Source organism: Nesoenas mayeri, assembly GCF_963082525.1.
Source record: "Nesoenas mayeri genome assembly, chromosome: 2".
NCBI lineage: Eukaryota > Metazoa > Chordata > Aves > Columbiformes > Columbidae > Nesoenas > Nesoenas mayeri.
The window spans coordinates 146,481,906-146,497,577 of record NC_137543.1 but is presented as its reverse complement, the minus strand read 5'-3'; the positions used below and the strand labels follow the sequence as shown (position 1 = coordinate 146,497,577).

Here is a 15,672-nt window from a genome sequence, read left to right as displayed (position 1 = left end):
TAATAGTTTTAATTGTGCCAGTGTTGGTGTTTCTTAAATACGTGGATAGATGGCAATTCTGATTTTCTTCAGGAAAAAAACCATAATTACATCTTCTGTATAAACCCTTTCAGTTGCATTAACTCTTATTTTCATTATGACCCTTTGAAAGAATGTTTTTTTTTCGTGGTGGAAGGCTTTGTTGTACATATGGGTAAATGAGGGGGTGGTTGTTATTTCCAATTTTGGGGGAGAAATCCTTAGTGATACAAAAGAATATCAATGAGGTTTTAACTTCAGTGGGGGAGAGACTTTATTGTTAAAGTTTTTGTCTACACATTTTTCAATATTATAAGAGGAATGAAATGTCTGTTTGGTGCCATATCTGTTTGCATTATCTAAGCAAAATTAGTGGCATTGTGAACACATTGGCAATGTTGATTCTCACAGGCTTGTGCACTTCTATTTTTATGCTTAAATGAGGAAGGATTTTGCTATTCCCAAGTGCTTCTGTGAGCAGAGTTCCCTGCTGTAGCATCTATTTTGCTGCTGTGGACCTGTGGGTAATGAAATCTGCTTATCTTCATGTGCCAGCAAATAGTTTTGTTGCTAGAGAGCAAAACATTAATGCTTGAGAAACTCAGAGCAGGTGCCATATGGTTTTGTATGTCCAACTGTGCAACATCTTCCAAAAGGCATCCTAAACAAGCCCATCTTACCTATTTGTCACTCTCAGTCTTTCCTTTATGCTGTGAGGGACTGTGGCACTGTAAAGCTGTGGCATGGTTGTGTGTCGGGGGGAGTAATTTAGGGTTCTGCTTACTGCAGAACAATGTTTAGATTTCTTAAAGAGAAATGCAACTTAAAAGAGTTCAGTGGCAGGTTCATTCTATTATTTACTTATTATTTATTATAAGGCGTTCCTGCTCCAGCAAGGGGATTGGACTAGATGATCTTTTGAGGTCCCTTCCAATCCCAAACATACTGTGATACTGCATGGGGGAAATATGCCAAGCCAAATGCTGCTGACCTCTCCAAGTGCCCATACCTGTTCATGAAGCAAACTTTCAGGCACCTTCCCTCCCTGATAACTGTTTGCTCTGGAGTCTGTATTTTAGAACTCCAGAGGCAAACTTTCAGGCAAGTCCTGGTAATCGTATGCAGAACAGGCTTTCAGGAGACAAAATTCTTACAAAATAAAAAATTTAATGGAGCAGAATAGCAGAAGGGCTGGCTTAAGCTGGGTACCTGCACAGAGGTCCCCGCAAGCATAGAAAACTTCTATATCTTTACAGGCTATTCATACCATGAATCAGTCCAATAGCAATATTTCACTTTGAATCTTCTTGCTTCTCATTGGATCTTTTTTTGTCGGATTCCATGTGGGCCTTTGTTTTGTTCAGCAGTAGACAATGTTTATGGTCCATAGCCTTGCAGATACTGTTTTGTCTGAATAAATCCTTTTTTCTCAGCTAAGTGCAAAATAGGTCTTATCTTATAAGTGTTCAGTGTAGTTTGTAGTTGCTTTTGGTAAATATGAGCAGAACTTTACAGCTTAATTTTAGAAAAAACAGCTTACTAAGTAACATAAAGCAAAGAATATATTGAAAATCATACGACCTTATATCTCGAAATAATTAATTACATTTAGTATGTATCTACTTAAGCTAAATGATTACTATATTGAACTTGAATTGGGCTCATCCACTGACCTGTGAGTAGTAAAAACAGTGCCATACAGCTCTCTTATTTAGCATGCAGAGCTCAAAGTGGGCTCATCCAGGCTGTCATATTTGTAGAATAAAGTGGGTGACTCGTAGTCAGATTGCATACAGCAGGAAAGTCTGCACGGGACTCCCTGCGCCCACAAGTTACCGGTGTTCAGTGTGCTGTGCTGCTTCCTTGTGGGTCTCCTGGAAGGAGTTTTTGGCCTGACTGTGGCCCAGGCCCTCACCTCCTCTGGAGCATGGACCAAACTGCTGCCAGTTTGGCTGTAGGGGAATTGAGTGCATCCGCCACATTGTGTTGGCTTCAGGTATGTTGTCTGAGAGAGGTGGTGAGCTGGAAAAATGAGGAGCGTTGAGATGGAACAGGATGGCAGACGAGCAGCAGAGGTCAAGGAAAATTAGAAGCAGCAACTCCTTTTGTCAAATACTAGCTTTTTTTTTTTTTTTTAAAATCCTGATTTGGTGTTTTGCTGCTTTACCATGGCAGTGTTTGTTTCGTGTTCTGCAAAGAAATTACCCTGGAGGTTTCCTCAGCATGTTTTGTGAAAATTCCCATTGCTCAAGGGCATGCAATCAGTATTCCAATTGTTTCTCTTATCCCAGCTGAGAAAGAGTTGTTTATCAGCCCTGGCAAGCTGGGTAGCGCTTTCATGTCCTCTTGGATGCTTGCTATTGAAACAGCAGTGTTGATGTGCTGGTGAGCTGCCTCTCTCTAATGCTCTCCCCTGAACAAGACAGAGCTGTTTGCTTGCCTTAGCTGATGCCTGATAAGGATTAATCAGCTGAATGTCATTTCCAGATGAGCTTGACAAGAGACAGCAGTTGGCTGAGGGGGAGGAATAATGTGGGTGGGTAACAGAGATTTCTATCTGCCCTTCTTGTTCAGGAAGCACAGCTCTTGTCTTGAGCATCCGTGTTCTGCCAAAGCATGAAATATCATAGGCATGACTGTTTCCCTAATATATGCAGAAAAAAATGCTAGAAACTGCAAGGATACTACTCTTCTCCCTTTGATCCAGAAAACAGAGAGAACCATGTAAAATCAGAACTGAGCTTGGTGTGTAACACGGGCCGTTAAGCATGTGCTCTCTATTGTGCAGCTTGTCCCTCTGAGGCAGGACTAGCTGAAGGAATATGGTGGGGATGGAGTTCTGCACAGAAATCATGTGGGCTGAAAAGGGAAAGGGGCTGCAGGAAGCAGGGGTCTCCTCACTGGACCCAGGAGAGACTGTGGAAAAGCTTGGATGCTCTGGGTGGAAGTATCACGGGAGGAGGAGTGAATTTCTGGAGCTGGATGGAGGGAGTAGCCGTTGGGCCTTGAGGGTGCTGGGGCAGAGCAAAGGCGTTGGGCTCCCTGGACCCTCCCTGGTGGCAATGGGCATCACGCCACACTGCAGCATGGAGGGACAGCGGGGCAGGGAGCACCGGGCAGTGTCAGGAGGGAGGGTTCTCCTCTCTGGGGCTGGCAGAGAAGCAAAGGGAAGGAGTGGACTTGAGTGATGGAAAGAAATTGGTTTTGACTTCTCTGGTGCTTTGGAGTTTGAGTTCTTCAATGAAGCTGAGAAGAGCAAAGGAAAAACTGAGGCACGGCTGAACCTGAGGGTGTAGTGGGGGTTTGCTTTTGACAAGATTTTTAATTGTCCAGGCAAAATAAACAGTACTACAGACCTGAGTAGTAGTATCGCCAGGGCCTTCCAAGGTAGAATACCTTAAAACATTTTTCAAGGTTATTTCTTTTGGAAGCATATTTAAAATCTTCCTTGGTTATCATTTTATTTGATGGTATTTAGAGCTCTATCTCTTACAACTGAAATACAAAGTATATTTATTTTTCCCATGACTGATCTCTTTTGGCAGATCTATAGGTGGTGGCAGTCTGCATATTAAAATCATCTGGAGTTCTTTATGTAGACAAACTAATTTACAAACACCACAGTGCATGCAAACAATTATGGTATTTCCAATTCTCTCCTTTAGAGGTTTTAATAGTAGAATGTTGTAGTTAAAATGTAGTGCCGTTGCATTCCATATTGTAAAAAGGAAGTCAATAAGTCTCTTAAAATACCAGGAAGCTGTGTAACTTATCAGCTCAGTTAAAACCAGTAACTGAAGAAATGATTAAATGCCAATAGTTAAGTATTTTTGGTTTTGCTTAGCTGATGCATTGCCAAATTCCATGCCTTGCAAGGGATCTCTTAGTTACTGGTGAGAACTGAAGAGCTCTGCAATTCAGTACAATAAACACTCTGTTCTTAAGGCAGTAATGGGTCTGGTAAATAGATCTCGCAAGATCTGTGTTATATTTCTGACTTGATGCAGTCTGCTAGGTGACTGTGGGAGTCTCTGGGCTTCACTTCTTTGGGCTCGAAAATGGAGACAATGAAGCTCATCCAAGGCACTTTAAGATCTGCCTAAGTGATATGAGGTTGCTGAATTACTGTGTGAAATGATGCTGCTAGGAAGAGCATTGGTGATTGCAAATGTAGCTGTGAATCTTTCAGCCTTACTCCTGTCTCAGTGAGTTGAATACCTTTAGCCAAGAATACTTTTTTGGAAAGTATTGGGGGGGGGGGGGGGGGGGGGGGGGGGGTGGGAAGGAAGGGAGGAAAGATTATATTGTTACAGTGGAAGAGCTGCTCACAAACACTGTACTGAAAGGTAACTCCAGAATGTTACACAGATGTTAACTATTGTATGTTATGTAATTCAAATAATATATTTTGGGTGGTAAATTTACTTCAGGCTTTTTTAACTACTTTATGTGCTGTAGGCCAACTTGTATGGATCTACATAAGAACACTTAAGAGAGTTGAATGTGACCTGTCTACCCTGCCCGGTGGAATTTGTTTCATATACTGTAATGTGGGTCACTGTGCAGTGATCTCTTATGAAAACTTAAGGAAACAAATGGCTTCACCACTTCATTCATTTATCCTTTTGATCTTCTGCTCATTTATCTGTCTTCAAATCTTTTTTTTGTTGACCAGACGAAATACTCCTTACAAAACCCTGGAGCCAGTCAAACCGCCAACAGTCCCCAATGATTACATGACCAGTCCTGCCAGACTGGGCAGTCAGCACAGTCCAGGAAGGACGGCTTCCTTGAACCAGAGACCAAGAACACACAGGTACAGAGTTTTCTCACCATAACTCCTTCCTGCTTGGCATGCTCTTGCTTACTAAAATAATGGAAAAGCTTTGAAGCTTTGTGCCTGTTAGCTTTTTGTTGAGAGGCAAAAAGTGAGTTATTTTGCCACTCCACATTAACAGAACATGACTGTGTTGTTGACTTCTCTAGCACATAAAACTGTTCTCATACTCTATGGAAGCCTCATTTAATCTAGCACGTTCCATAACTACAGGCCTTGTTTTATATAATAAATTTATTTTGTTCTATGATTTCTTTCCCAAGAATAAGCAAACCTTTAAAATTTATGCAGTTGCAAGGTAGGGTAGTGATGGATCCTAATGGATTTGAAACTGCATTATAAACCTTAGCCTAAAATACTTGTATGTTTTTATTGTTATTGTTCTCAAGACCACTAATTGCAAAGGGAAATTTCTGTTGATTAGAAACACCATGATTAAGGTAGTCTGAAAGAGCTGATTGCTTTCTTTTTACTAGAACTTAATGCTCATAATCAGTGCTAGCATAATAGAAGCAGAAAATAAAAGCTATTCACAGAGCAGGTATTGGCATCAACCACATGTTTCCACGTGCTGAAGGGCTTTGAAAGAGGAGTGTGTGTTTGGAGTGAGAAGGGCATTTCAGATTGTACCTCGTTGTTTTGGGGGTTTTTTTTTAGTGCCATTTTTTTTTCTTGAATTGCAAGGCTTGATCTTTCTCTGAGCCTCTTGAGTGAATTCAGTTTTTTCAGTTTGATTTTTATCATGGGCTTCAAACTGCAAGGGAAAAACAGATGAAAGAATTCAATATAGTTAGAAGTAAATGTTAGCTTATTTTTGAGAGCTTCATTCTTATTTTTTTTTAAGCTCCCAGTAGGCAGTTAAACATGGTAGGTCACTAATGGAGCTTGAGAGAGTATTTTGGACACAGCTGATCATGAGATACTGTCAGAACGTAATAATTCCTAAATCTGGCTGCAACAAAGATCTTGTTAATCTGTTTAGCTGGCTACTGTGAATGCTTCCTACTCTTGTCTCACAAGATTTTCTTCTATGTAGACTGCAGTTAGAAATTCAGCTGCAACCATGGTGACAAGATCAAGGTCTTCAGCATACAGAACACTAATTTCAAAGGAATTATCTTGGCTTCCATTTCACGCCACTGATTTTTCTTTTTTGTAACAGTGTTATTTTCTTAACGTGTATTTGTATGATTTGGTCTTGACTCTTGACAGCACTGATTTGTAGGTACCCAGGAATGGTAAATAAACTATAGCATCACTGAGTATTCTTTAATTAGCATGGATGGTTTAAAGTGGTGTTTTGACTTCAAAATATCATGAATACTTAGTTCCCTTTATATTATCCGTTTAATCCATGTAAATTCAAGCTTTGGCCCAAGCAGTGCTCTTGGATATAAATAAGGACAGCTTCTGCCTGAACCTTGATTCTTTTTCAGCTATATACAGAAATGTACAGAAACATACAGAAAATTATCCACATCACACCCCATCACAATTGATTTATCGTGGTTGTTGTCAGTTCAGAAGTTCTCAGTCTAAACTTCTGCCGTGAGTGGAGGAAATGTTCCTTCAGCTAACAGTATAAATAATCTTAAATGGTGACTTACAGTTTACATATTAACTCGTCCATCCCTAGCTTATTACTTTAAATTATTACAAGGCACCAAACTATTGCTGCAGTTGTTACTCTATTACCTAGAACTGGTATCATTGTTTACCTTTTTATTTTTTAAAGCATTTAATTACATATTTCATGCATAGTGATGTTTATCAGCTTAGCTAATTCCATTTATGTGGAGTTTCATGCATCCAGATTTGGTTGGCTGTATGTAACTGTAGGTGGAGACAGAGGCATTTTATAGGGGATATTTCAACAGTCTAAAATTGAGTTGGGCTAGCAGAGCGTGCACAAAGAGTGTGACTGTTTACAGGCATTGGTAGGAAATGCTGTGCTAATACTTGTGTTTTTCTTTTCCAGCGGTAGTAGTGGAGGAAGTGGCAGTCGAGAGAATAGTGGAAGCAGCAGTATTGGCATTCCCATTGCCGTGCCTACCCCTTCGCCACCAACCGTTGGACCAGGTATGTGGGACTCTTCCCATGTTCGCTTAAGGCTGTAATGTCAGTCGCTTGTGTTTGCAGAGAGATTTGGAGTGAATACAACAGGGTAGAAACTGTCCTGAAGCACCATCCTACTCATGAAATATCTTACGAATGCTGAGGGCCATCTAAAGTTTTAATTCTTTACCAAAAGTACTTGCAGAACAATCACTTACAGAATAGCAGATGGTTAAAATACCTTTGTTGGTCCATGTTTTTACAAGATAACCAAGGTGGGATAGAAAGAGAGAGGTGTATCCTTTTAAAGTTTATCTTTAAATGCCTATCTGCAATTTGGCATTTCTGGATGCCTCGAGAAGCAGCAGCAGCAACTATGTGCATGTTTGCTGGGAAACATCTTCTGCAATAGCCTGCTAAAATTACCATCTGTCAGTGATGGTATGTACATGTTATCTTTTTAATTAAATAAATTTCTTCAAATAAAATGCAGAAGATGACAAAACCACTGCTAGCGGTAGAATTCAGGCTTATCCACCAGTGGTGTTTATGCTGTGATTACAGTCTGAAGTTGCTAAGCTATAATGGAGATCACTGAGAGAGGCAGGAGAACTACTGTGGATAAGATAGTATAGCAATGAAAAAGAACCATGCAGGAACTCTTGGTATCAAATGCATATTCCCTTGTATTATGAATGATGAATGGTGAGAATGTGTAGGATCCTTCTTTATTATAAGCCTGGCAGGATTATTATCTTGGTAGTAAACTAATTCTGTCACTTCTTTACTACCTGTGCATTTTGTAAGCACATAATGCTAATTTGCATGAGAAAACAGTGAAGCTTTGGTGTAATGTAATTTTGATATTGCACCTCTTAAATATCTGTTCCTCAGATGACAAGTCTTCACTTTTTTACACACATGTAGGCTTTCCGTTCCCAGGGGTTTGTGATCCTGCAGTAGTAAAAATAGGCATGAAATATTACTAGTGTCTGGCATCCCATAAAAATCAATTGAAATAAAGATCTGCAGGTACAGAACCCTGTGTGGGATCAGGGCCTGAGTTTGTATCAGTTGACCAACGTTGAATTTCTGTACTTATTTGGAAAGCCTGTGAAGTGCCTGTGCTTTATTTGTTTTTTTCTTTATAAAATATATGGCCTAATTGGGAATATAAACTATTTTATTAGCACACATTTCTGTTCCTCCTCCTCCTGGAGCCCCGCCAGCACCACCACTGCCACCACCTCTCCCGCTGGGCAGTCTGATAGGTGAGACTTGTGTCAGTGCTCAAGTGATCGCAGTCATGCTGCATAATCAATAATCATCTCTTCCTAATGGACTCAATGAGGGTGTTTTTTCTTCTGTAGTGGACTCTACATGATTTTAGTATAAAAATCAGTTCTGGGATTTTTTTTTTGTTTGTTTGTTTTATTTTTTGGTTTTTTTTAAACAAATCTAATCACCACTAATTTCCTGCTGTTAAAGCCTCTGAAGATAAATGCACAAGGTCCAGGGAGAAGGTTGACAGTTGCCTGAAATCTCAGTTCTCCATAAAGCTCAGATCCAATTAGTCTGATTTATAAGAATTCAAAATCAGCTTGATTATTGGCATTCTGCTTTATCACTCCCACAGCTGAAACTAAGTCACAACAATTGCATTCTGGCTTATAAATGGTAGCTGATATGTAGGGTGATGTATGTGTTCTGTCCTGTGGGTGTAAGGTGACCGAAAAGCAGAGTGTCTGTCAGAGTGTCTTGGGGTTGATTCTGTAACACTGCAGGTGGGTGGCAAACTGGAAGACTTGAGGACACGAACTAACAGTTCTTGAAAAATTGCTTCAAGCATTACATACAGCTGTTAGGATGGGATCTAAAAGTAGTACTATTCAAAACAGGTGGGGAAAAAATACCCCACTCTTTCCTGTCACAAGCTGATGACAAAATTCATTGACTGTGCTATGAAACCAGCTTTGGAGGCTTTGACCCACGTAACCCTTTGCACTTTCCTGTACTGAAGTGTTAAGTCAAAGTGACTTTGGATAGTATTACAGGGCTGCAAACTTCTGATCACAAGCTGTTTGTGTATATATGTGTGTGTGCAGTTTTGTATATACTTATATATATTCATATTAAGATATATACCTATGTATATAAAAGCACAAAACATTTTATTGCAAAACAATTTTTGCATTTAAAAATTGTGTTGATCCATGTGACCTTAACATGTGAGATTCATTGGTCTGCAAGGTGTGATTTTTTTCTCTGTGAGAGGTGAATCCAAAAGAGAACTTAATTTGGCTTATTAACCTTGAAGCTTGTGCAGCAAGCATGTGGAAGGTAAAAATGGGTGTTCATCGTGAAGAATGAATGACATGTCTTTCTGTGATCTGACACTGGTGTTTCTGATTTGTTAGTGCAAATTCCATCAATATAGAAGCACAACTAACAAATATGATTGATAAATGTGCCATGTGTCTAAAGCTCATTACAGTTGTTTCACTGTTTTATTAGAGCATCTTTTTATATTAGATTGGAGACAAGTTCTGGTTCACAATGGAAAACATTTGCTTTGATCAGAATGTTGATTTTTTTTTTTTTTTTAATGTGTGCTTTTTAATAAAGGGTATTGCATGTAAAATAATTGAGAGATGCTTAGGAGTTGGAAGCTGATTCAGTTTTCCAGTCCAGTCTCTCATAGTTCTCAGCATTTCTCAAATGCCCTTTATATGAGTGGTTTATGTTTTGTGTGTTTTCTCTCATTATTGATTACAACAGGTATGTTTGTTTTTCTGTTAATCTCCTGTTACTGGCCTTAAATCATTGGAGACCTGTAATCAAGTATTTCCTATGGTCTGGGCTTTTTTTCTATTTTCTGCGTTCTATCCCAAGTAATACTCTGCTTAAGTCTTTTCCTCGGTTCCTCTGGCTAATGCTTTTCAGCTGCTCCGGGTTCAGCTCCTGGTTCCCAGTATGGCACAATGACCAGGCAAATCTCGCGACACAACTCTACCACTTCTTCAACATCTTCTGGTGGATACAGACGGAATCCTTCTGTGACTGCCCCATTTTCTGCTCAACCTCATGTTAATGGCGGGCCTCTTTACTCTCAAAATTCAAGTAAGCTTCTCAGCTCTGAAATCACAAACTGTTTTGAGCAAAATTATTGTAAAGGCATGCATGGCATTTTAATTCATTTATGAAGAGCATCAATCAGATTACTGCTTTCTTTCCTAAAATAGAAGGAAAAACAAACAAGAAAAACCGTATTGAAGTTGTACAGTGATTGCACTCTATGCAATTACACTGTTTTCCCCTCTGACTTGTTTGCTGTTACTTGTGACAAGAAATTATTATGATTGCCTATCTAATTATAGGCACGTTATACTTAACATTTCAGGTGTGCTTGGAGAACATACACTAAACCCAGATTTTTTTTGCAGGAGTCGTAATATGGTTGTAGTCCTACAGTCCCTCCACTACTGGGCTAGTGGCAAGAGAGTACTGGCAAAGCACAGTGCTCATGAAACAAACTTTTCTCATTACACCATTCTTCCCTGTCTCTGTCTCTTTCCTGATTCCAAGTTTCTCCTTTGTCCTTATTTCTAAGCTTGACTGTTAAAGAAGAGCTCAGTCTCTCTTTAGCAGACTCCTCCACTGTGCTTCCACACTAGTAGAAGTAGAGATGGGATGGATGCCATGGGCAAATGAGCAGGGTTCAGTCAGCAGCATTCTGCCTGCCTACCCAACAGGGCAAACAAGGTTCACTGCAGGAAGATCTGCAAAACAGGGATCTACTTGAGGGTTGGTAGAAGGCTGTTTCTATCCAGAAATGTCTTCCTTGCTATTTCCTTAAATTTTGACCCGATACACAGGGGAGTGATAGTCCTCTAATGGTTTCTCGTGATGTGATGTTCTTCAGCATGTCAGCTCTTTAAACTTCGGAGTGCTATTTCTTTTAAAAAGAAATGTCTATGTTTGTGCTGAAGATCGCTTTGGATCAGTGTTTGCTGTTGTGTACTTACTCTTAAGGAAAGAATGCATATAAAGTGTTTGAGACACTGAGGTGAAAAGTTTTCTCAGTGGTTTAGAAGTATTACATTTGTTGGAAAGTATTTTTATATGCAGACGCAGTACCTATCTATTTTTATTTTTTCCAATCCTGATTTTCCTCTCTCACCCATACTGGCCCTTCACTTTCCTCTACCTTCTTGTTCCCCCAAATTAACTCACCATAGCAACAAAACCCCTTCCTATTTCAACAGTTGTTTTGTTGAAAAAACAGACCTTTACTTCTGGAAATAGTTCAGTTGTCTTAAATGCTGTGCACACCGCTACTTCTGAACATTTACATTTGTCCAAAGCAATTTTTTGCTCAAATGCAGGTGCTGTTCCTTAATCTAGCCTCTCTGGTGTTTTCAAAATACTGATTGTCAGCATTTTTTAAACAGTATTTTGATGGGTGTGTTTTTCTACTTTAAACTGTTTTCCTCTGTTTCTGTAACTGGTGATTTTTAAAATTTGTTTAATGCTACTGTCTTGACATTAAATCCAGGTCCCATGTTCCTGTAAGGTTTTACTTTCCATGCTAACAAATACTTTGGTTTTTTTTTTCTCAGATGTTTACTTCAGTTTTGTGAGAAACCTGTTTGTTCTCCATCTTTTATTGATCATTTCTCCCATACAGTTTATTTGGTCATTGGTTTTGTAATGAACTAAATGCTCCATTTTTATTCATCAAATATTAATCTTAGTTACGGCTTTATTTAAAACTTTTGCTTACTTGGAAGTACAGAACCTCTTTCAAATTTGGTTCCAACTTGGTTACCGTGCTGAATTCCCACTTTCACAGGAATTTCTCTGCTTTAGTGCAATAGAAATTTCACTGAGAAGGGGCACGTTATGAACAAATGAGTTGATGTTTTGCTGGGTTTTTTCTTTCTTTTTTTTCTTCCCCTCTCGTCCATGAGGAGATGTGCTGCCAGAGCTCATAGTTTCAATGGTGTGTCCAACTGCTGCCCGTCCTCTTTCCTACTTGTAGAGGGAAGAGTGGAACATCTCAGCTGTCAGCCCAGCACCTCTGAGCACTGGTGCCATGTCTCATATCTCATTACTCACCAACTAGGTACACACTTCACAGAAAATGAGCTTGCAAGGGTTTCTTGGGGAGCCCTGGGCACTAGTGTAGCCAGTTGAAGCTGCTGAAGCCTTTGGCAGCTTCTCAGGCTGCGGAGTGCCTTCTAACCGCAGAAGACTTAATAATTTAAAATAAAGCTCCATTCTGCTCTAAATCCATCTGATTTTCCTACCAACAAGCAACAAGGCCCCTTTTTCTATGTAAAACAAAAACATAGTAAGCCAACCCACTGCCCCAGCAGAACAGACTTACAGCAGGTGCTCTCTCCGAGTGTGAGGTGTTGATGTTGCAGCATTGTTTCCCCTGTAAAGCTGCTGGTTTTGCTGTGTGTCAGGGCTGCTTTGCTGCACTCGAGGTAGCACTCCACTCTTATTTTAGAGTCTGGAATCCTGCAAAACGTCATCTCTACTTCTAGTCACGTGCTTTTAAAAGATAACTACTAAATTTGAGTAATCCCTATTTGGTAGTAAGAGAGAAAGCTCAATTTTGTGTATTCCCCAAGTGAAGGAGCAAGTCCCTTCACAGGTGCAGCTGCGCTGGGCTTTTGGTTCAGCTGAACTCAGGGGCGTGTTTTGCTTTTGCATCCTCAATTGGCCAACCACGAATTCAGCCTTGTTGGAAGCACAAGCTTGAAGAAGGTTCTTCTGTGTTTGTGTTCTTGTTGTTCTTTACATACTTTGTTTTGTGGTCCTCGTTACTGACGGCTACTTTTGTTGTGTTTCCTTTTTTTTTTTTTCCTTTGTCTGTTTGACTTTCCCCAATATGGTGTGTGTGTTGCTACCAGTTTCTATTGCTCCACCCCCTCCCCCTATGCCTCAGTTGACTCCACAGATACCTCTCACAGGCTTCGTGGCCAGGGTGCAGGAAAACAGTAAGTTTGGACAAGCTGAGCTGTTAAAGGGTAGAGCCTACTTTCTTCTAGCATGCATGGCTGGCAAGTCAGACTCTATTTCGTTTCCTTTTCCAGAAGCTAATACCATCTTGCATTCTAGTGTCAATACGCTATTGGAGCTGAAGGGCACACTCTTCAATACTTTATAACATGCATGATTATTACTGACCCATTTAAGTTCTGAACTGCACATTTATTATAGAAATACAGTGTGAAATATGGGGCATCTGCTTGATATGAATATAGAAATGTATCTTAATTAAAAATATTAATTTCATGTTGAATCATCCTGCCTGAGGCTTTTTCACTAGGGATAATTGAGTTTTTATTAGAAAGGCCTGTATAGACTGTCACAATATGTACTGTATAACCATTGGCTCTAATACTGTAGTAGTTTTCAGGAAGCTGTACAATCAATTGAAAACGTGCAGTTGTATGATCTAATGCCATTACAAAGGAGCTTGTAAGGTATTTCTCCTCTTGTAAGCCTTTCATTCTCTATTTCTTTGTGTTCTCTACCCGGATTTCACTACTGAGCTTCTTGCAGCATAGCTCTGCTTGTTAGGTTTGCGAGAGATTTGCTCGCAGGCTATGAGCTGTGCTGCAAGGTGTTTTGTACTGGTAACTCTGCTTTTACCTTTACTGCTTGATTCATTGATTCATTTCAGGTGAGTGTTACTGTCCCAAATGCTGGTGCGTGTGTAAAGTCGTGTTCCTGATCTGGGGACATCTTTGCTGTAGGAGTATTTTGCAGTTCTGTAAACAACAGAATGGATGCAATGTAGAGAGGGCATGAAGTAAGTAGAAAATGTTTTTAAAGTGTTTGGGAGCCACAGCAAAATCTTCTAGGATCTCAGGGGCTACTACTACATAGTAGCTATGTAGCTCCAGTATACATTTAGGGGCCCATAGATCTGACTAGCGCTGCTGTTCACCTTCCCATTAGAACTTCTAAGTGGTCCTGTTCTGAGCATTCCTCTAGAGATAGGAGGAATCTCTGGTTCTCATTTGAAAAGGTATTTTGATAAGTAAATAGTAAGAATGATGTTAATGTAGAATAGTATGCCACAAAACTGTGTTGATGAACCTTTCCAAAATTCAAAGTATAGAGGTAAACCTACAGAAGATGAAGGTTACAGAATGTCTTCACTTGCAGATAAACTTGAGAAAATTGACACCTGCTTCTGAATTGTTCCAAGTATTGTCCTCCTGGAGATAACACAGCCCTTGGGAGAGCAGAGGTGAAAGGGACAGACTTATTTGTGTGTGCAACAACAAAATGCAAGCTGACTTGTGAATGAGATTGCAGCAAAAACAGCTGAAGCTTGAAATCTGGTCTTAGGAATTGTTCTGTTTATTTTCTTTCTTTTAACAGTCCCTTGGGTTTGAGCGTTACGTAACGAGTATGGCTTGGAGCTGCTGCCGCCTCATTTGGGAGGCAGGGGTGCGTGTGGCAGTCTGCGCATACGCTCAGCAAAACGGGCTTTGGAGGCTGTTGTTGAGTTTTGGCATCGTGTGCTAGACTTTCATCTGCCTCATTTTCTGCAAGAAGTCTACAGGGGAGCAGAGTTAGAGAGACGTGGGGTGGCCTTGTCTGTTACTTATAAAGAAAGCAACATCCTCTGCCCTGTGGACTTCTTCCAGAGGACAAGGACAGAGGGCTTAGAAACTATGTAACACCTATTTTTCCTGTGCTCTGTGCCCAAACTGTGGGTATCTCCTTCAGAGAGGTTTCCAGTGTGTCCAGTGCCCAGGGACATCCGATTGGATGTAAATCGCTGTACAGTCACATCCAGTCCTTTCAAAAGGAGTCTGCTGGACCCCATTTAAAGAACAGGAATGTGGATACATACAAGAGAAGATCTATCAACTTGGAGCTGTAGAAATAGTGGTCATTTTACCCCTTCTCATTTAGTGTGGGTTTTTGTATGCTTTTTTTCCCACCCATAGGAAAAGTAATGGTGTTCTAGAGCCTGCCTGTTTTAAGGTCTGAAGAGGAAAAAGTCTAGGTTAAAATCCAAGAGGCAGGGGGATACTTCCATGGGGTGGCACGTGTCTGATTTTTCTGTTCCATTCTCTCCCCTCGTTTAAATGTGAAACTGAATTGTTTTAATTGTTTCCCATAAAGTATGCAGTTTCTGCACTGCATCTCAGGGCATGTGTTGGCACTTTCACACTTGTATTTCCTGCCCTTTTTTTTTTCTCTTCAAATAAGTGACTTCATTGTTGAACCAATACAACTTTTTGCATTTATTAAAGTAAGGATTTCTCAAGATCTCAAAGGATTGTTGTTTCAATACTGTTTTTTCCCCTGGCCACAGACAAATATTAAGGGGAGAAACACATTTTGTGAAAGGTGTGCTGAAACTACTGCACAAAACCAATCCATTCACAAACAGCATTGTTATGTGTCTGTGGTGGGTTAATGAAGCCTGCCTGTGAGTGCTATTCAGTAACACAGGCAAGACATAGCGTTCACTTGGCCAAAGACTTTGTTAGTCTGTCTCCAAGTGACATAAATGGGCTTCTGTATGGGAGAGGAGTCACTAACACAGTGGCAGCCAGTCTGACTGATGGAGAGAGCTGTGGGATATACAGCTCAGCTGGACTTGCAGGTGAAGAACAGCATTAATGGGCTGGGGGCCTGGGCTGAGGCCCCTGCTGCCCCTCGCCTCCTCCACACCCACACAGCCAGTGGGACCCAGCCGGGACACACGAGCCATGCTCAAGCCC

The 15,672-nt window shown here is 40.4% G+C and overlaps 1 protein-coding gene across 12 annotated transcripts in view; it reads left to right on the top strand.

The window, feature by feature from the left end:
- The window catches only part of ABI1 (abl interactor 1), an 82,666-nt gene that overhangs the window by 62,813 nt on the left and 4,181 nt on the right, over positions 1–15,672 (top strand). For 4 of the 12 annotated variants that reach the window (XM_080339423.1, XM_080339419.1, XM_080339415.1 and 1 more), the window contains 4 exons: positions 4,694–4,834; positions 6,834–6,934; positions 8,101–8,181; positions 9,854–10,030. In XM_080339423.1, coding sequence (XP_080195549.1) covers positions 4,694–4,834; positions 6,834–6,934; positions 8,101–8,181; positions 9,854–10,030 — 500 coding nt within the window. Of the gene's footprint in view, positions 1–4,693; positions 4,835–6,833; positions 6,935–8,100; positions 8,182–9,853; positions 10,031–12,831; positions 12,919–15,672 lie in introns of all 12 variants that reach the window. The other 8 variants (XM_080339416.1, XM_080339418.1, XM_080339421.1 and 5 more) reach the window with 5 other exon arrangements.